At 48.1% G+C, this 21,757-nt stretch overlaps 2 protein-coding genes across 18 annotated transcripts in view; both read left to right on the top strand.

Moving 5' to 3' along the window:
• Positions 1 to 19,417, top strand: part of TMEM164 (transmembrane protein 164) — a 175,274-nt gene extending 155,857 nt beyond the window's left edge. For 16 of the 17 annotated variants that reach the window (XM_055268672.2, XM_063635259.1, XM_063635262.1 and 13 more), the window contains 2 exons: positions 12,982 to 13,082; positions 14,809 to 19,417. In XM_055268672.2, the coding sequence (XP_055124647.1) occupies positions 12,982 to 13,082; positions 14,809 to 15,015 (308 nt within the window). In that variant the 3' untranslated portion in view covers positions 15,016 to 19,417. Of the gene's footprint in view, positions 1 to 12,981; positions 13,083 to 14,808 lie in introns of those variants that run through there. The other variant, XR_010119760.1, reaches the window with a different exon arrangement.
• Positions 17,548 to 19,417, top strand: LOC129476081 (uncharacterized). Its single transcript, XM_055268674.2, is given in 2 exon segments — positions 17,548 to 17,723; positions 17,725 to 19,417. Coding segments are annotated over 2 exon segments (456 nt in total). The 3' UTR covers positions 18,005 to 19,417.
• Positions 19,418 to 21,757: the final 2,340 nt, after the last annotated feature.

A 21,757-nucleotide genomic window follows, 5' to 3' on the forward strand; every position in this document is an offset into this window, starting at 1 on the left:
AGTGAGGGATGTTTGAGGGGTTCTGGAGAGTTTTGGTAATCCTGCAATGCACTGTATTGCTTTCAGGTTTCTGAACAAGGACAGGTCACCCAAGGAGCAACAGCAGAATGGGAGACACAGCAGCACTTTATTATTAGCTGAGCAGGCATCCAGTACCTTTAGTGCTGGGCGAGAGCTTGCAGCTTTGTTCTCAACATCTAGGTGAGCTTCCCACTCTGTACCTAGAGAATATAATGTGGCTAGATGTGTAGCACAGGCCCCCCCTTACTTTCCACCCTATCAAAGGCATTGAGAAGCTAGAGTAAAGAGGAAAGTGAAGAGGCCTGGCTATGCAAAGAGACAGGTTCTGCTGAGATGTGCACGACGAAATACACATGCTGCCCATTACAAAGCTAGACTACCTGGTTTCAAATAGTGGTTCTCCTCCTTACTAGCTGTGTGACTTTGGCCAAGTTCCCTTACCTTCTCCATGCTTCAGTTTTCTCATCTGTAAAACAAAAATAATAACAGTACTTCCTCATATGGTTGTAATGAGCATTAAATGACTTACTGTATTAATATATAAAGCGCTTATAACAGTCCCTGTCATGTAATGGTGGTATATAAGTTGTTTGCTATTATTAGTATGGTTTCAGCTTGCCAATATACTGTGGCCCTGCCTACTAATCTAATAAAATGTGGTTTGAGCAGTTTTTTAGGTTCTCACCTTTAGTAAGCCACCCTTTGGGGATGATGTAGTGAGGGGATAGGTAGAAGTGTGGGGAGAGGGGGATGAAGAGTTCACCTTCCCACCAGGGATTTGAGAGTGCTGGTGTCAGAGTTCGAGGCCATGGGGTCCAAGCTGGTGTGGAAGAAAGGCTAGAAGAGAGCTGGGGAACAAGGAGGAACTCTATGGAGGAGGTAAGGAGCATCAAGGGATCACAGGTCACGAGGAGGTCTAGGGGCATGTGCATAGTAGGAATAAGGACATGAAAGCTGAACTGTCGGGAGGTTGTGGTCAGATGATCCCAGCAGAGGCGGGGCAGTTCAAAGTGATGACAGAAGGCAGGTTGTGGTTAGTGCAGTGGAGTAGACCTGTAGAGCTGAGGAGGTTCAAGAGGCCACGAGGTTAGGGTATTGGAAGAGGTGCCTGTATGGATGTTAAAATCACCCAGAATGCCATCAGGAAAAGGTATAATGTATAAAAGAAGGTGGTAAGCTAAGTGACACTGATCTGAGATGAATTCAATGACCTGGAGGCCAACAACAGGTGACAGTAACAAAGAGGAGGAACTGGATCTTCAAAGAGAACGAGGGAAGAGTAACCATCTAGAAGCAATAATGGAGGGCTAGAGGAATCTTCAACTTCCCTTCCCCCACAAAAAATTGCTACAGGAATAGAAGGATTAAAAAAGAACAGCCTTCTCAGAGCTGTTAGTGGAAGAAATCACACCCTCAGCGGACAGCCAGGGTTCCTTAGGGTGAGGAGGTGAAAGGGACATTCTGGGGAAAGGTGGCAGGTATAGACAGATTGGTTGATCATAAACACCCCAGGCCAGTGGTGGTGGTGGGCTTCCAGAGGTTCTAGTGGGATGGGTTTGGAGGAAGTCAGCCACAAGGTGGTTGGAGGAAAGTGCCCACACAGCTTTAGGCCCACAGCTTGGTCCTGCCTACGGCTCGTGACACAACTCAGGAGTTCCCCTCTCTTTATCCTTGTGATGTGTTTCGATTGCTTGGTTGTGTTTGTTTTCATTTTGGCAGCAGTTCTTAACCTGAGGTTCACAAATAGGATCTTAAGGGGTTCATTCACTTGAATGGGGGGAAAGTCACATCTTTATTTTCACTGACCTCTAGCAGAAATGTAGCACATGAACACAGACAACAAGCACCAGCGGTATTAGCCCTATCTGTGTCTTTGTTGTCAGTAGCAATCACAGATGGCTTCCTATCACATTACGGTAGTAGCGGCCATCTCAGGATAGTGTTTATGCTCATCTGCTTTGAAAGTGATGGTAGTTATTAGGCCTGCTGCTAGATCTTGTGATTAAATGTATTTATAAAGAAACATAATTAGTATATTACAAAATTTTAAAAATATTTTGGTAACTGTGTTTTAATATAATTGAATTCCTTTGCCTTTTATTTTATGCATTTCAAACATTGTTCTGAGGAGTCCTTTGGTCTCCCCAGGCTGCTGGGGTGCTGGGGGTGGGGTAGAGGGCCTGCTTCAAGTCTGCTGGGAAATCCCTTTCTATTTCACTAGAGGGAGCTCTTGTTTCAGAATTGGTGAGCAGTGACCCTCAGGCTTGACACCCAGTAATAAGGTTGTTTTTTTGTTTTGTTTTGTTTTTTTGTTTTGAGACAGAGTCTTGCTCTGTCACCCAGGCTGGAATGCAGTGGTGTGATCTTGGCTCACTGCAACCTCCACCTCCTGGGTTCAAGGGATTCTCATGCCTCAGCCTCCTGAGTAGCTAGGATTACAGGCATGCGTCACCATGCCCAGCTAATTGTTGTAATTTTAGGAGAGGTGGGGTTTCACTGTGTTGCCAAGGCTGGCCTTGAATCCCGAAGTGTTGGGATTACAGGCGTGAGCCACCATGCGTGCCTGAGAAGGCTGTTTTGAAATACAGGCAATTCAGATGTCTTCGGAGGGCATTTCAAGAAACTGGGGTTAAGAACCTCAGTGTTGTTTGTTCTAGGCAGGCCACCTCTCTCTTGAGTGGGCGTTCAGCTCATCTTCTGGAGGATGAGGATTCGACCTCCCGTGCTAGTTACTTTCTGGGACCAGTCAAAGCAGAAGCACTTTGGCCAATGGCAGCTCAAAAACTGGCCCCAAGGTCATACTGACATCAGTATCCAGGTTGAGTTTCCTGTTTCTCCTCCATACCAGTGAGCCCATTGCCCCTTCCATCTAGCTAGTGTTAGGATGTTGGAGAAGTTCCCCTCTTCCATGAGGCTTCCCTGCTCCACTATACTGGTCAGGTAAGGGCAGGTGAAAGTATAGGAACTCTGGTAAATCCTGAAGGCTCCTAAAGGGTTAGTGGATGAGGGGGGAACTGAGGGATTTGACTGATTGGCGAAGGGCTGAGCCTTGTGCAACAGGTGGGTAGGTGAGTTTCTGAAGACCACTGGATTGTCCCTGCTGAGGAAGAAGTGATTGGTGCTCAGGAGTCCTTTGTGGGAGCAAATGGTTAAGTCAAGTGTTTTCTGCCTTAATTTTCTCACTTCCAGGAGACACTGCTCCTCACACCTGGCCAGACTCTGTCCCCTTTGCTGGCAGCTTTTCCCAGGTCTCTTGGTTCATCTTGCAGCTCCAGGATTCCCTCTAAGTCAGTGTTTCTCCTGTATGGTTGGAGGACCCAAGCATCAGGATCATCCTGAAGTGCTTGTTACTACAGTGGAGATTCCAGGGCCCACTCAGACTTCCCGGATTCAACTCTATGGGGCAGGGCCCAGGAAGCTGCATTTTCTACAACTTCCCTAGGACAGTTGTTTTCAAAGTGTGGTCCCTGGAATAGTAGTATCTGCCTAACCAGGGAACCTGTTATTAATGAAAATTCTCAGATTCCAGATTCCAGGCCTCGTCCTAGACCTACTAGAAACTCTAATCAGAAACTCTGAAGTAGGGTCCAGCAAGCTGGATTTTAAGAAGCCCTCCTAGAGATTCTGATTTTGACCCACACTCAAGTTTGAAAGCCACTGCTATAGCGGATTCTGATACAGAGCGAGTTGAAACCTTGTTGCCTCAGATGATCCAAGAGTTGGCTCCCCCTTGCGTAAAGCTCAGCAGAGACACAGCTAAGGTCACACAGCAGCTTGGTAAGAGTAGAAGCTGGGACCTGGGTCCTTGGACTTCAGCGCATATTCTGCTAGGTCAGGTCCACCTGTTGGATTCTTTGCCAATTCAGGGCCCTCATCCTGTGTACTACTGTCAGGGGGCTGCCTCTCTGATCCTCATGGATGAAGGTGGGTCTTTAAGTTGCCTTAGCCACAGGCTGGGTGGACAGTCAGCCCCAACTAGGCTCTTTGAGGGTGAAGCATGGCCTGGGTAGACTCTCCAGCCTCTTAGGTTGGGAGGTTGACAAGATGGACCTTCCATGTGAACACCTAACCCAGGACATCCTCCACTTCCAAGTACAGTAAACAGAATAGAGGATAGGATCTTTTGGTCAAATGCCTGGATGAGGGGAAACCTGACTTGAGCCTATACTCAGTGGCTAAGAATGGGGAATCAAATATTCACGATCATCTTGGGGTTGTGCCATGCTGAGATATCTTTTAGGCAGCCACAGCTTACAAAGGCTAAAAATGGAGCTATCTCATTTAAAGAGTACCAAAGATGGGAATACATTGTTGTCAAGAACCAAACTTGTCATTCTCTTCCCTATCCCCAAACCTGCACCTTCTCTGATGTTCTCCATCCTTTTCAGTGATACCATCACCTATTTGTTATCCAGGCCAAAAATCTAAAGCCAATCATTGGTCTATACTCCTATCCCTGCCCCCATCCAATCAGTGACCACATCCTATTAATTTGACCTCCTGATCATTTCTCAAATTTATTTCCACAACTCCAACTTTAGTTCAGGTCAGATCATCCCTGACTTTGTTTATTGCAACAGCTACCTAACTGGTTTCCCAGCCTCTAGTCTCACCCTGTTTTGTCCTCCGGGCACATAGGATGAGGCCTGAGAATTGGCCATTGAATTTAGCAATGAAAAAGTCATTCGTGACCTTAATGGGAGCTGTTTTGATGGAGGGAGGGAAGCCTGATAAGAGTGAGTTTAAGAGAGAACAGTAAGAGAGAGGAATTATAGGTAGGGAGTATACCAGTGCTGTCCAATAAAAACATGGGAGGCACATATGTAATTTCAAATGTTCCAGTAGTCGCATTAAAAGCAGGTAAGAGAAACAGGTGAAATTAATTTTAATAATAGATCTTAACCCAGTATATCCAGTATTTTATCATTCCAATATAATCAATATAAAAATTATTACCAGGATATTTTGCTGGATTTCCTTTGAAATCCAGTGCACATTTTATAATAACAGCACATCTCAAGTTCAAACTAACCACATTTCAAGTGCCCACCAGCTGCATGTGACTAGTAACTACCATATTGGACAGCACCGGCATAGACAATTATTTCAAGGAATTTAGCTATAAAGGGGAGCAGAGGAGTGAGGTAGTGGCCAGATGGGGAAGTGAGGTCAAGTGTTGGCTTGTTGGTTTTAGAATGGGAGCTATTACAGTACTTTTCGTTTATACACTAATGGACTTAATCCAGTAGAGAGGAAGAAATTGTTGACATAAGATGACGAAACAGTGACTGGAGTGATGCTGTTGAGTAGGGGAGAGGGGATGGAATCTGGATGCAAGTGGAAATGCTGGCCTTGGCTAGGACACAGGGCAGTTCATCTGTGGTGACAGGGAGCAGGGGAGTGAAGGAAGAGCATACTGGGCACTGATGCAGATAGATGGGTAAATGTGATTGTGGAAGCTTATGGAAGTTTTTGTCTGATTTTTTTCTCCGTGAAGTGGGAAGCAAGGTTAATATCTGAGAGTGAAAATGGGATAGAAGTATTAAAGATTCGAGAAGGGAGAAAATATTAATTTGTGGCCTAGGAGCATGACAGAGTGAATGGACTGGGGAAATACAGTATGATTGCCTGGCAACATGAAAGATGCACTTGAGGTTTGTGATCACAAATTTGAAGTGAGAACAGTCAGCGCTGTTGTTTTTCTCTAGTACATTCAGCTGTGAGGGACAAGCAAGGCAGAGGAGGAGCTTTGGATTCAACCAGGGCTGGGTTTTTTTTCCAGCTGAGTACAATAATGAGAGGAACAATGGAGTCAAAGGTGTATGCAAGGGATAATTAGAATCATGGGCCATGGAATTTAAGGACAGAAAAGGGAGCCATGAGGGACAGTAAAAAGATGGTAGGACCAATGGATCACAGACTCCAGTGGGGTCAAAGAAGTATTGGGGTCATGGTTATCGGGAGTGAGCTGGAAAGGTAGAAGTGGTGGTTGAAGTGGGAATGCTTGACTTGGAGATTAGGGAGGGGCTACGGATACACATAATTATAAGGTCTCAGGCACGACCATGATAATGAGTGGCTGAGATGTGGTAGAGGGCAGGGTCATTGAGAACAAGAGGCCAAGGAACTGACAGACCAGGATGCTGGAAGGTTCATCTAGATGCATGTTGAAATTAACAAGAAATCTGATGAGTGGTAGTGAGCCAGGTACTAAAGGAATGAGGGTCATGACCCATATGTCTGTAGATGACTGTGAAAGGGAAGGATAGCGGGTGGTACAGTATGGTAGTGGTGGGATTTTAGTGAGAAGGGAGGGCCACTCATGTGGGACTACAATGAAAAGAAAGAAGTTATTCACTCTACCTACATAGGCCAAAGGAGAAAAATCAGTCACTACTTTAGAGGGCCACAGATGAAGCAGGCAAGGAGAGGTGGGTTGGGTAAGAATAAAAGGGTGAAGGGAACATTCAGAGAAGAGATTGAGAACATAGGAATTGAGCTAATGATTTCTCTGTGATTTTTGCCCATCTTGTTCCCTTTTCCTGGAATTTCCTTCCTTACCTTGTACACATAGAAAACTCTTCTTCATCTTTCCTCATCCAGCTCCTGCATTGCTGCTTTCCTGAAACGGCTATTGCAAAGATTACTAACTAGTGATCGGCATGTTGCCAAACCCAGTGGAAGTGCTTGTCTTTACTGTACCCCTGTAGAGAAGTGTGTTCCCAATGGAATTTCCTGTGGTGATGGGAATACTCTCTCTCTGCACTGTCCAGTATGGTGGCCACCAGGCACATGTGACTGCTGAGTACATGAAATGTGGCTGATGTGACTGAGGAACCAAAGTTTTAATTCTGCTTAATTTTAATTCATTTAAATGTAATTAGCCACATGTGGCAAGTGGCTACCTTATTTATTGGTTGGTGCAAGTAATAGAGCATTTAACATTATTGATCCTTTCCTTCTTGAAACTTGATGTTCTCTTGAATTCCAGCACACCTCTCCGAGTTTTATGGTTGCCTCTTTAATTTTGTCTTCAATCTTGACTTCTCATGGATCTTTCTCCTTCTGCTAGCCACTTAACTGTTGTATTTTCCAGGCTTCCTCCTTGATCCTTTTATCACATTTTGTGGACTCTTTCTCATTGATCTTATCCATACCCCAAGTCCTGTTTCCAGGCCATCTCCCTCTCCCGAGCACTAGACCTGGACATAACAGCCTATTGGAGAAATCTGCTGGCGTAGTGGATAGGCATTCAGTGCTGGCATGCTCCAACCTGAGCTCATCTCTTCCCTAAATTACCTCCTCTTAGTTACTGAAGTCATAGACCTGGAAGTTAGTCTAGATGTCTCCTTCCTGTCTGACAAATTGCCAAGTCCTCTATGCCACTGCAGTACCATTTGAACTTGTCATCAGTCTTGTCCCTCTCCAGTCCATTGTCCACATTGCTGCCAGGGCAGTCTAGGTAGCTGAAACATAAATTTGACCTTTCTATTCTCCTTGTTAAAACCTTTCAGTGGCTTCTCATTGTATATAAGATAAAGGCCAAGTTCCCAGCATGGCAAACAAGGCTTTTCATGACCCAGCCTCACCTGCATGTTTTTCCAGCTTCATCTCCTGACACATGTCCCTTCTCACAAAGTTCTCTCCTTTCCAGTAACGCAGAACTCCTTGTAACTGCACACAAACAGCATGCTGTTTCATGTCTCCACACCTTTTCTCAGGCTATAACCTCTGCCTGGAGGGTACCCTCCTTCCTTCAAGGCCCTACCCCAACCCCTTCTGGTTCTGCAAAGCTCACCTCAGCTGTCATCTTCTCCAGCTACTTTTCCTCAGTGTCCCTGTTACTTAATGCACTTATCTTACTACACCATTGCATTATTCACTTGTAAACACAGGTAGTTCCCAAGAGCGGGGACCATCTTTGCCTCCTTCTTTCCACTGTCTGGCATGGAGTCTTACTCCCAATGTGGACTCTATAGATGTTGAGTGAATGGGTACCATGAATAAGTGAGTGAGTTGAAGGAAGCAGGAAGAAGATTGGAGAGTGGGATGTCACACTGCCCCGTCTCATCTCCTTAGTATAACTCCTTCATGAGTGGGATTATAGGATGAGAAAAGGGGCCCCTGGGAGGCCTGTGGGGATCAGTCTTGGCTGCTGCTGGTGCAGTTGACTTCTTTCCCAGGACTCATAAAACTTGCTTCTGGCAGAAATTGATTTTAGAAAAAGCTATTATCTAGGTTTTCCCCTACCTTTACAGCTGACTTGCTTCTCTCTTCCTGGGATATCAGATGCTAGCAAAAAATGTCACATTTTTTCTTAAAGGAGAAAAAGCTTTTATATGTTTAATTTTTTGAAAGTGCTTAAGTTTCTGTTTTCAACTGGTTTTTCACTGGGATTTTCCCAAGGGCCACATGCAGGTATACAGAAAAGAGAATGATGTGTGTTTGCATACAATTTGCATATATCTGTGTAGACTGGATCATCTATTCTCAGAGTACTTTCTTTTTTTACTTTTTCAAAAAAAATTGAATACTTGATCAACTTTTCAATGAAAAGAATCAGTAACAGTAAAAGGCAGTGGAAACCATAGTGGAAGTCCTCCTTCATAGGGAAGATCACCTCTTTAGAAGATTCCCCATCCTCTTCTAGTCTTTTAGAAGATTTTGGATGGTTGTGGTCGCCGTGATAAAAAATAGCAGCAGCCATCTGCATGCCAGGATAGCTGTCGTATATACTTTTATCTCCCTTTTTCCACTCACCAGCCCTTAGAGGTAGATGTTACCCTCAGCCCACCAGCAGGAAAACAGGCTTAGAGGGGCAGCACAATTTGCCCAAGGTCGCTCCTATGGGTAGTGGCAGAGCCATGATTCAAACCCAAGGCTACATGGCCCCAAGGCCTTTGTTTTTAAACTACTAAGCTGTATTTTCTGCCATTTGTGTACTGCCTGGTGTTTTGTCTTTTGTCCTTGCCATTACCAGCCATAGACAGATACATAGTTTGGCTGTCATTTGAACGGTAGTGGACTCTGTTGCACAATGTTGAGGTACCATAGTTTATGTAACTATCTCCCCACTTGATTTGTTTCCAGTTTCTCAGTATTATAGATAGCGCAGGTGTAAATATCTTTGCGCAAATTAGGGTGGTTTGTTGGAGTATTTAGGTATTTGATGGTGGTCCGCAAAGTAGTATTTTTGAGGCAAAGAGTTATAATTTTATGATTCTCCAGAAAGTCTATACCATTCATTCACCCAAGCAGTGATTACTTTTGGAGTGCCCACTGTGTACCAGGTGCTGGACGTGAAGAGGTAATTCAGAAACAGCCTCTCTCTCAGAGAACTAACAGTCTGGTGTGGGATGGATGATGCAGCACAGAATGAATGCTACTAAAGTGGGGGTTTGGGCAAGGGGCAGTGAGAGCACTGAGAAACAGTGTCCCTGGTAGTTTCCGTGAGTGTTCCTTTCCCTCTGCAGCATGGGGCAAGACGGGAGGAGCATGATTACAGGGCTGGCTGTAGAGCTGCCTCCTGGCTGAGGACACCCCCTGCCAACACCCACTGGCTTTCCTGCCACCGCCCCTTGGCTCAGTCACTGCTGCCCATCTGCCACTAGGGGGCGCCGAGCAGGGAGGATGGAGGGAGGGGGCACCCGGGACAACAGGACTGGGGGCTCCAGCAGTGGGAGGAGTGGCAGCCTAAGCATTTGTTGGTCCTCCAGGCCTCCTCTTCCTCTGTATGCCCACCGCAGCCAGGGTGACAACATGGTGCCCAGTCCACACTCATTCAGCAGACAGGAATGTCTGCATGCCTTAAGGGCATAGCTCTGTGCATTTTCACGCACCAAGCACTGTGCTAGATGCTAGGAATGCAGAAGTGGCCTGACGTGGTCCTTGACCCTGAGATGCACTTGGTCCAGAGGGTTGGACAGACAAGGGAAGAGACAATCCAACTTGTGTGCTGGAGGCCTTCACAAGTGGCAACAGGAGCATTGAGCTTCCTAGTGAGTCCCCTGGCAGTGAATGAGAGTTCATTTCTGCAGTACTCCACTCTTACGACTTTGGCTGTGATATTGCCCATCTTCTAGCCTGGAATTTCTCCATCTATAAAATGGAGGGAATGATATCTATGTCTGCAAGGGCCTTCTGACTCAGATGTGCCATGAGCCTAAAGCAAGCCTGAGCTTCTTCCACAGAAGAGCCCCCAGCCCTGGTCCCCACTTTAGTCACTGAAGAAAGTCTCCTTTCTCTTCTCCCCCACGTGCTCTCCTTACGTGGTTTTCCTTGGCATTCTGCCTCTGGCCTTTTCCTTCTCTCTTTCTACGTATGTTCCCATGACTTCAGTTACCACTGTGTGCTGATGACACCTACATCTCCATGCTCACCCCCATCCTCTCCACTGAGTTTGTGACTCATACAACAATGAAAATAATCAGCATTTGCTAAATCCCAGATACAATACTGTAATTACGGTATATTATCTCATCTCATCTCTCCAACAATATTGTGAATTAGGAAGTGCCACCCCATTTTATAGGTGAGTAGAACCGAGTTCAAGAGATGCTGAGACTTTCCCAAGGCCCCAAAGTTGATAAGTGATGGGGCCAGGATTTGCAAACCTCTACCTGTTGAGCTTCACTGCCCACGCTCTTATCCATCACACTATATGTCCTAGAGTACAGGCAGCTGCCAAAGACCTATTTCCACTTGGATATTCCACATACACCTCAATTTCATGTCTAAACTTGGCCTCATCATTTCCCTTCTGTCCCAATTTGCCTTTTCCTCTCTTCTCCATAGCAATAAATGGCACCATCAACCCAGTGATACCCCAGCCAGAACCCTGGGAGTCTTCCAAGATCCTTCCTCTCCCTTACCAACCCCCATCTCCCCAACAGTCTTCTCCAGTCTTCCACATCGGGGTGATTTTCCCCCCACTCTCCTCCAACTTCACTGCTGTTGCCTTCCAAGGCCATTCGTCCTGTTCTCTTTTTGGGCTCCTGCGGCAATCTTCTTACCAGCCTCCCTGCCTCGACTCTGTCTGCTTGAGTCCATCCCCTGCACACCAGCCAGGGCGATCCTTTGCAGACACACATGTGATCACCTCACCTTACTGCTTCAAAACTTCTACTCCTTTCTGTGACTCCACAGCAGAGCTCAAAGCTGGCCACCCATGGGCTGAAATCCATTCAGAAGACATGTTTTGCTTGGTCCAAAATGTTCTTAAAACGTTTTGAATTAGTCGCCAACATTGGAAAATCAGAAAATTTCACATAAAAGTTCATATATGTTGGCTTCTCTTGCAAAAGTGAAAAAACCTGGTAACTCTGGGTCCACATCCCTTCAGGGCAATGATTGGATGGAGCTGAGTGGTGGTTGCCCTCTTTAGAAGGGGTGTGGGCTTTTCAGTTTGACAGTCTCCAGCATCCTGTAGTGTCTGTTAGGCCCTGGTCGCACCCCTGCTTCCAATTATCTGCCTGAGAGTTGGGGCATTTGAGTTCATGACCCTGGTGCATGGGATGAAGCCCGAAGACCTCAGCATGGCTTCTAGTGTCCTATGTGTCGCAGCCTGGAGCAGACCAGCCCTGCCAACCTCTGAGTCTAGTACCTTCTAACTGCCCCATTACACTCTCCCCTGTGGCCCCATGGAACCTTTATCCATAGTTCTCTGAATTGCCCCACTCTTGTCTGTCTCCATGCAAGCTTGTGCTTTGGAATTCCTAGGCCCCTCCTTAAGTCCTATTTGTCCTTCTGGGCTTTGCACCAGTACTCGCTGTACCAAGAAGCATTCCTTGTGCCCCTGGCTGAGTTTTGTTGTCCCATAACAGGTGGCGCAGACCTCAGTCATCCCACCAGCTACCCTGTGTTGTAGTTGTTGACTGTGAGTCTGCAATTGCAGGGAACCTGCCTTCTTTATTTTCCTGTCCTCAAAGCTTTGCACAGGACTTGGAATACACAAGGTGCCTTATAACTGTTGAATGAATGGATGAATCAGTGAAAGACTGACTTGGGAAAATGATAGTCTAGGATATGATGTCAACCTTAATTGCTTGGGGTGGGGGTTCCAGATCCCTTTCATTCGTCAGCATTCCCTACTCTGAGTTCCCACTCAGAGTGATACCCACAACATCCTATAAACCATGCCCCCATTCTCCAAGCTCTGGAATACATCCAGGCCTACTGGGATGGTACTTTTTAGCAATGATAGAGGGAAAATATATCATTTTTGGTATCCCTGGGGGAAAGTTGGCACATTCTTCAGTTATTTGAATAATAATTAAGATAATGCCAGCATTTAACACTCACTGAGCACTTACATTGTACCAGACTCTGAACTAGGAGCTCTCAGTATATTGTTTCATTTATTCCTCCAACACTAAGAAGTAGGTAGTACTATTGTCCCCATTTTATAGGCAAGTAAGCTGAGATATGAGGATTTTAAACAACTTTTCACATGGCCCGTAAGCAGTAGAGTCAACATTTGAACTCAAATCTAACTTGATAGTTAACATTCTCAACCACTACACCATACTTCCTCAATGACATTTCTCTTTAGAAACACGAGGAAGTAAATGTGGGAATGAAGGGTATACAATTATATGTACAGTAAGATTGCAAATACTAATTTAGAAAAGAAAGAAAAGAAAATCCTGAGGCAGAGAAAATGACCAAAAAGACAAACTCGTGAAAATTTTCTTTAATGAATACATACCACTTTTATGATTAAAAAAAAAAAAAGTCCTCTCTTTGTAGTGACCCCAGAAATAAGTGGCAGGACAGAGGGCAGGAAGGGGCTGGGTTGAGTACCCAGCTAATCAGCGGGGCTGTCTCTTGAGTAGTTGCCTATGATCAGTAAAAGGAACAGTCATCAGGCAGCAGCTGTGACCTCAGTACCTGCACCCTCATGGTACAAAGGTGAAGTGGGTCACTATTCCTGCCATCTCACCATCTCCCCTCTTCCTCCAGGTGCTTACACTCCAGAGCCCCTCAGCAGTTTCCGGTGGGCTCTTCTCTCAACTGGCCTCATGTTCTTTTATCACTTCAGCGTCTTGCAGATCCTTGGCCTGGTAAGTTTGGTTATATCCCCTTCTATCCCCTCTGTTTGCAGTTCTCCATAAATCTCGATAATCCTGGTTGGTGCTGGCGTATCACTTTGTTTTGAAAATACAAGATGCTAAAGGCCAGGATGTCAGATTGTTGTGTCTGAATTGCTGATTTATGATCTACAGCCTTGGCCTCTCCAAAGAGTTTTCTGAGTCTGTCAGTAATGACTGTTTCCTTCATCCCTGGGGAGGCAAGGATGCCTTTCACTCGTGGCCACTTGGGTCGGAAACAATGAGCTGCAACTGGAAAGTGGTTTGTTGTGGACCCCATGGGGAGGCAGGACCCTAGCCCTGCCCCTTGGCCTGGGTGAGTCTTCTGACCTTGGGTCCATCCTGGGCCCATTCATAGGCCCTGAAGGCTGCGCTCTTCCCTGAGCTTCATGGCCAGTGGAAGTGTGGTGTTGGGGAAATCCTGTAGCATTCTGGGGTGTTTAGAACTTCCTGGAGTCATGAAGAATGGTTGGATGGTTGGACTCAGTAGCTGAGTTATCCAGAGCCCGAAATTGCTGAGTGTAAGAGTGTATATCAGTGGCAAAGTGAGTAGGAAGAGCTCAGGACTGGGGCTGGGGGTCAGGAGACCCAAGTTCAAGTCCTCGCTCTGCCACTGCTCTGTATGAGTCACCTCACCCTTGAGGGCAGAGAGTTCTCCACCTCTCTTTGACATGGTATAAAAGCCCCAGCTTCCCTGAGAGGTGGTGAGGACTTGTCTTTAATGTGAGCAGGCTTGAAGGGCTTTGGAAGGCAGGTGCCGCGACCGTCCCCGGGGCAGGTGTGGCATGTCTGGTTTTGTGTGCAAGCGGCAGTAATGTAGCATTAGCCATGTGGAGCCTCGCGTGACCTAGCATGACTAGGGCATGTAACTGATGTCCCCAACACCTTTGTAGAAGCAGTCACTTTCTCTTCCTCATTCTGGTGTATGGCTCTGCTCTGGTTTGCTGGGGGCTTAGTCTGAGCTCCTTGCCAACAGTGTGAATGCTTCCCGTGCTCTCAGGAGGAAGCCGCACAAAGTTCACACCCTTACCACTTGCTGCTCTCCACTGGGACCCAGATTCCAGAGGCATCAGTGTGCTCATGTCACCCTACATACCATGCTCAGGCAACGCCTCTTACAAGGAGGGCAACCCTCACCCCATTCCTTACCATAAACCCCCATCCGTCTTTCATGAGTCCATTCAGGTACCACTTCTGTCATGAAATCTTCTCTGAGGACTCAGCCCCCATATTGTATGCTCCTCAGACCTCCTCATAGTGTATAAAGCTGGGTGAGCCGTGTCTGGTTTGGGGTCAGATGTAGTAAACCTTTGACCACCCCCACTTGATTGATTGCCGGTTACGTGGAGGCAGGGCCCACGCTGTGGGCTGTACTGTTAGCCTGTAACACCTCTCTGGGTCTAGGCACATAGTAGATGCTCAGGAATGGCAACAAGTTCTGGGCCCAACCAGAAGGCAAGACCGTGAGCAAAACTGAACAGCTTTTCCACTGGACGGCCCTCCCCCATCACCTCCAGAGGCCTCTAGCCTTGACTTACTCAGAAAACCGAGGGGAGAGAAGAAATCCCTTTATAAACAGGTGGGGATTGGTCAATCCCTCCTTGTCTAGTCCCCCATTAGGTAGAGATGGCTGAACTGGCAGAAGCCAGAGAAAGCCTAAGGATGGTGAACGCTCACTCTACCTCCCTTGTCCCTGCAGGTCACCGAAGTGAATTTGAACAACATGCTGTGTCCGGCCATCTCAGACCCATTCTACGGCCCCTGGTATCGCATCTGGGCCTCGGGACACCAGACTCTCATGACCATGACCCACGGGAAGCTGGTCATCCTGTTCTCATACATGGCTGGGCCCTTGTGTAAATATCTGCTGGATTTGCTCCGGCTTCCAGCCAAGAAAATAGACTGAAGGTGCTTATTTTTTTTTTTTTTTTCCTCCCTGAGGAAGCAAGTCGTGACCTGACTTGGAGAACACCCAGTTCTTCATGAAATCATGGGAGAGGGCAGTAGGATGTTTGGTGTATTTCTTTTTCCTCCTTTCTGTCCCTTTCTTCTACCACTCTTCCTTCCCCAGCTCTTCCCCCTACAATGTCTCCTTGAGCCTGGGGTGTAGTGCTGGGCGCTGGATTTTCCTCCTTCCCTTTGGCTCTCTCTCTGCTCCTAGTGGCCTTACATGGGGAGATTGCAGTGAGCGGCTCTTTCACTCTGCTTGTCGGTGCTTTAACAATAGCTGGTTGAGGAGAAAGGGAACAACAAGTAGTAGTTCTTTGGGCATCGAAGCAATGAGATTGGGTTGTGTTTCATTTCTCCACTGCCAGGGACCTCCAGGCTTATGCTGGCATCCCATTTAGTCTCCAGCACAGCCCTTACCACGGGGGACTGAGGCCTTGTTTCTATACCAGCGGCAAGCCCAGAGCCGAGGGATTTCACAGCTCATGGTCAAGACAGAACCACCCAGATTCTGGTCACTGGTGTCCCATGAGTCAAAGTAAGCAGCCAACCAGCCACTCCCTCCAGGATGCTGCCTGGAGTGGGAGGTGAGAGCACCACCCAGCCCAAGGGCTAGATTCCTTTGAGAGGGTTGGAGATCTATTGCAATGACAAATCCAAAGTGAAGAGGGTCAAGATATATACAGTACTAGGCCAGACCCTGTGTAAATTCTGCCTGTGAGAGTTGAGAACTGATGCATATCCCAATCAGAAGTGAGCACAGAAAACTGTGATTTGAATCATACACTCTGTTTTAGGAAAATGTTGATAATAGATACCATTTTCATCTTGAGTGCCCCTTAAATGTGTTCCCACTTCCTTTCCCTCTCCCCCACCCCTCCTCCTCCCCCCCTCCCTCCCTCCCTCCCTCTTTCCCTCTCTCAGGCAGCTTCAGGTAAGAATGAGCTGGAAGTGGCTGGTTGGTTGGTTTTTGAGTTTGGAGAATCCTCGCATCAGGGCCCATTTCTGGAAGACTCTGTAGATCTGTTTCTTGGTTTCACAGGGAATGTCTGCATCCCGGAGTTGAGCAGCTGTAGCTCTTGCCATTGTTGTTTCCCTGGGGCCAGGTTTCTTCGGTGTATCCAGACTCAGTGCTGAATTGTTTAATGTGGGGGACATCACATCCTCCTCATCCTGTCTACCCCAAAATCCCATGTCTAGGTTGAAAGGGGGCTGCCAAAGAATTAGGTCCTCATGGGTGGAGGTTCAGGTGCTCCACAAGGAGGAGCTTTTGTTGAAGGACTTCAGCTCAGTTATGCACGGACCTCAAGCAGGCAGGAAGTGGCTGGGCATTGCTGACTCCACATGGACTCCCACTAGGAACAGATTTGCTTAAGAACAGAAAAGATCATTTGGTGACTTTGTCTGATGAGCCTCCCTTGCCCTGTCCCACTCTAGGCACGCAGTTGACCTAGGCCAGTTCCAGTATTTCCAGTTTGACCGTGTTTGACCTACATTGAGCTTCGGTGCCTCAGTGGTCATAGTTTTAGCTAATGGACCTATAGGAAGCAACCCTGGGAGGGACCGTCCTTCTGCAGAGGCCTGCGGGCATTGAGGCTATCAATCCCCAGGGCTTGGGGAGCAGGAGGGGAGAACACCAAGTGCTCTTACTCTCCTGAGCTCCTTTTGATGTGTAAGCTTTGTTTTTGGCCCTCTTTGAAGGCAGGGCCAAACTTTTCTTAGTGCCTCTCACCCTAGGGTAGCCCTCCAGGGGAGGTGCTTCTTGAACGGCTGGATTGGCCCTGCCCACCGTCAAACTGCTACGTGTAGGAATAGCTGATGAGGAAATACACAAGGCCCCAGTGCCCCTTGGCCTCTTTATAAAAGGAGAAGTTGGAAGGGGATTGTGGGAGGAGCCCCTGGGGGCCTGGCCTGTCCTCCACCAGAACTTGGAGTTGCTGCCAGCAGAGGATCTGTGCCTCAGCTGAGGGCTAGCTCCGGAATGTCGTAGGGGTGTGACTGTGTAGGTCTTCTCCTCCTCCTCGTTTCTGTGGCATGGCACAGGTTGCCTGGTTGCTCGAGCCTTCCCCACGTTGACATCCTCCACAAGCTTGCCTTTGCTGTGTCTACAGCTTAGCAACCCATTCTGGAGGGCACTTTCTGGTGCTTGGAAGGAGAGAAGAAAGCAAAAGTCACATGCCTGGCATGGCCAAGTCAGAGACAGATCCACCTGTCAGAGGAAGGAAGAAGTAAAGGGGGCATGCAGGGCTTTTGGGGGCCAGATTGGCTCAGAAACATGTAGGTCAAAAGAATAGAGGCGGCCCAGTCTATAGGCTTCACAAGGAGCCATGGCCTGTATTTGGGGCATTGGGGAGCATAAGGCATCTGAACTGGTCCAGATCTCACTCTTATCTTGGGCCAAGCCAACGTGGAGAGAAGCAACCCAACCAGACTCTTGGCAGCCTGCCTTACAGGGTAGCCCACCTTATAGGGTAGCCCTCATATCTGCCCAATGCCAGCCCTCTACTGCCCCAGCTTTGGTACAGGAGTGAGGGAGAAGCTGGAGCTTGCACACCCAGTGGCTAGTGGGGCTGTCTTCCCAGCTCCTCCTCAGGGCTTTCCTGTCGGTGCCAAGCCAGTTCCCCAGCCAGGTTTCCATGTGCCATTTGCCAGCGTGTGGGAGCTCTGCGTGCGTGAGGGTGTTTGTAGAAGAGGGCAGTTTCCTTTCAGATGGCCTCAGGAAGGGAAAAGAGTGCTCCCTCCAGCCCCTAGGTAGCCTTGGCCAGGGATGTGGGCCAAGAAGAGTCTGTGGAGCTGGCCAACTTGTGGCATCCACTCCAAATAGCAGAGACCCAGTCACGCCTGCTTCTGGTCCTCCCTGCCCTCAGTATTTGGTTTTGTACACCAAAGATGATCTGGCCCATCTTCCCAGAGGCACAACAGTAACATGTTCCTCTGTCAGCCTGTGAAGGCATGCAGGGTTCTGAAGCCACAGACTCAGTCTTCCCAAGTCAGCAATCTCTTTCTCTCTCTCTCTCTCTCTCTCTCCTCAAACTTCATCGCATTCATAGAAGCTGCTTGCAGGGTCGCCGGGCTAACCAGGGTGATCGGCGAACTTTACCGTACAGTACCTCAGTCTAGCTGTCAGATCATCCCTTTTGCTGTAGCCTCTGTTGAGGTTTTTATATTTGTGATCATTGGTAATTCAGTGTCTTATGAAGTGGGCACAGCTCCCCACAGAGAGCAAGTTGTCAGCCGGTCTCTGTGCACTGGTGTTGGGGCAGGGCAGTGCGCTGGGGGTAAGCTACGTGGCTCAGGGGGTGGCAGAAGGGCCCAGTTTCCCCCCTTCCTCTGCCAAAAAGACTTCCTTGGATTTGTAGATGTTGACCCAGAGTCATCTCTCCCCTCCTGAAGAGGATTTTCTTACTGGTTTCTCCTGAAGGGGAGGTAGGGGAGGAGGAAAAAAGGACCATGTGTGATGCTGTTAGACAAGACACTGACGCTGATTATGGAGGGGCTCCTGCAGGCCCTTGTGGGCTCCTTGGCAAGGCCCCAGGCTGGGAAGGAGCTCCCCCCCACTGCCCATCCTGCCCGCTTTGTGGTGGGTGGAGTCAGTGACAGGGAGGCAGCCCTCCTTTTGTGTATATAGAGTGAGCTGATTTGGGCTCAGGAAAACCTAGTTGCTTGTTGCTCTTGTCTGTGACATTTTTGTACACTGGTTTGCTACTCATGGCAAGAAACAGACAAAGCCCCATGAAAAATAAAACAAAAGAAAAGTCATTTCAAACAAAGCTGTTGTTTTGAAAACTCTTGCTTTCTTTTGGTGTCCATTTTGTGTTCTATTTTAAATAATCTTTCATTTATATTGGTGTTATTGTAGTGAAGAGAATGTGATAGGCTGATCTGTAATGGTTTCTGTCAGGAGCTTAGCAAACGCCTCTGCCCCTCTTCCCCTACCCCTGTCCTTCCTCAATTCCCAGCTGGGATTGCTATGCACTGGGCAGACCTGTCACTGTCTCCCCTGAACCCCCACACAGTGGCTTCCCTTAGAACCAGTCTTTGTACGCTCCCTAAACAGCAGCAGGCTTAGGATTTTTGTCAGGCTGGTTCTTGCGTGCTCTGTGCCCCCACCAGTTTGCTCACCTCTTGGGGCATTTTGTAATGTGTTTTCTCTGTCTTGTAAAACCTTTTGATTGTACCAAAATGGTTTCTGCAGTCGCCTTTGGAAATAAATGGTCATTAATTTGTATACTTAGCATTCTGAATTTTAGTCTCAGGTGTTTCTGTTGTTGAAGATCCTTGAATGAAAAGGAACCCTCACCGTGGGGCTTACTGTTATAATAATGTTTCTTCATTTACTGTTATTAAAAGATTTATGAGAACCCAGGAGTCCTGGCCATGCTTCCCAGAACCCTCTCAGAAGGCCCTCTGCTTTGAAAAACAAACAGACGACAAAAGGGGCCTCTGGCCCTCTGTGCTGTGGAAGACCCTCAAAGGGCAGCTGGGCTTTCTCAGCACACCTTTGTCCTGGGAGCTGTGTGGCTGGTTGCCCTTGAATTCCCACACATTGCCTACTTCTGCCAGGGACCCAGCAGGCCATTTGCTCTTAGCAGAGGGCTTGTCTGCCGGGCACATTTGCTGGGCTCTCTCTCTGGTACCCAAAGTGCACTGGGTTAGGCTGGAGGACTGAGCTGGAGAAGGCAAACACATTCAGGCCCACTCAACCCAAATTTCCTGAGGGCCAGCTCTGCACCAGCACTTCTCAGCACAGGCCTACACCCAGCATGGGTCGGACCATGAACAAGATGATAGCCTTACCCTTTGGAAGCAGACCTGCTTTTCCAAGGCTGCCTGCTGAGCAGCCCATGATGACTGTGATTGGCCCTTTTTACACAGGACAGAGGCCCTGTTCAGGCTTTCACCTGGGCTGCTATTTCTAGAGGGGAGAGGTAGCCAGATGATTGATTGATAGATAGATAGGGAAGGGTAGCAGAACTGAAAGAAAGACACAGGAAGAAAGGGGGCCACATATGGTGAAGGGGAAGGACGGAAAGAGGCTGGTGGGGAGGAGGTGAGGAGAGTTGGTTCGTGTCCTTCCCTCATGTGTTCTTTTTCAGGAAGAGAGCTGAAAAAGACAGTGACCTAGGCCATTGCCATCCCTACCCTGGGCAGTCTTTCTTTGTACAGCTAGCCAGACCTGGCAGCCAGTGCAGGTGGATCTCCTCATTTGCCAGTGCTTGGGCACCCAGGCTATGAATGAGGCAGGGTTTTGCAATCCTGGACTAGATTAGCAGCCTAGAAAAGTCACTTATCTTGCTGCCTCAGGTTCTTCTTTATCAGCAAAGTAGTAGCTCCAACTGCTTGCCAGGCATGGAGCTAAATCCCTCCCATTACCTCTTAGAATCCCCATCAAAGTACAATTAGCTGACTGGCAATGCTGTCCTTGTACGGTAGGGAGAAAGAAAGAAGTGAGAACATGGAGGCTTACTCATCATAAATGGAGGAGCTGGAATCGGAAACTAGTTTTGTTAGACCCCAAAGCTCACATGCTCGCCACTCTCCACCAGCTTCCACTGCCTTTCCAGTGTGCTGGCACTGCTGGGTAGACCCTTGCCCAGGGGCCCCTGGTCCTTATAGAAATGGAAAGAGCGCCGGGCAGTGGTGTGGAAAATGAGAGAGAAAGGGGAGGCCCATGAGTGCAGAAAGCAGAGGAATCAAGGCCTGCCAGCAGCAGCCTCAAAGCAGACCTGAAAGGCACAGGAAGAATGGGGGCCAGGTGAAGGGGAAAGATGGAAAGAGGCTGCGGAGAGGAGGTGAGGAGGTGAGGAGAGTTCGTGTCCTTTCCCCATGCGTTCCTTTTTAGGAAGAGAGCTAAGAAAGACGATGACATGGGCCATTGCCATCCCTACCCTGGGCAGCACATCTGCCCCTACCACCCTGCCCATCCCCACCCTAGTCTGTATTCTCTCTTGCAGGCAACAGTCTTTTCCAATGCAAGTCTGCATCACTTCCCTGGGCCCCTGGCTCTAGAATATAAAGCCCAGGCTCTTTCATGTAGCACACAAGCCCTGGGCTCTGTAAGCATCTTCAACTACATCTCCTCCACCCCACACTCCCAAAAGAAGCATGCAGAGAGACCCTTCACTCCAGCGGGATTGTACTCCCCTTTGGCGTGCCACGCCATTTCCCAGGTCCTTGCCATTTGTTTCCTTTGTGCTGTTTTCTCAGCTTCCCACTCTCTCCTTTCATCCTAAGGCCTCCACTCAAAGGTTAGCTCCTCTCTGCAGTCTTCCCTGAGCCCCAGGCTACGTTAGGTGCCAGTCCACTTTGCTCCCACAGCACCTGGTACTAACAACTCTGGCCATCATTTGCCTCCGTCTTACGTGATTCATTACTGGTCTCTCTCCCTCTGTAGACGTTAAGCTCCTTGAGGGCCAGGTGGGGTCTGATTCATCCTCCAGCCCCTGGCACAGGACCCATTCCATGGAAAGTGCTCTGTGAACAAGGATCCTACACCTGAGTGCTAAAATATGGTAGGAGGCACCACTGTTCTCTGGCTACATAAGCCATGCCCATCCCATGAATTCTCCTGGATGGGGCTGGGATGTCTTTGTTTGCCCAGGTACCTCAAGCATCTTGCTGAGGGGCCCCATCCTGCTTCTCTGCAGGGCTCTATATAGTTGGTGTCCTGGATAAGGAGGCAGTGTTGTGAGGGAAAAGCA

Source organism: Symphalangus syndactylus, chromosome X (assembly GCF_028878055.3).
Source record: "Symphalangus syndactylus isolate Jambi chromosome X, NHGRI_mSymSyn1-v2.1_pri, whole genome shotgun sequence".
Lineage (NCBI taxonomy): Eukaryota > Metazoa > Chordata > Mammalia > Primates > Hylobatidae > Symphalangus > Symphalangus syndactylus.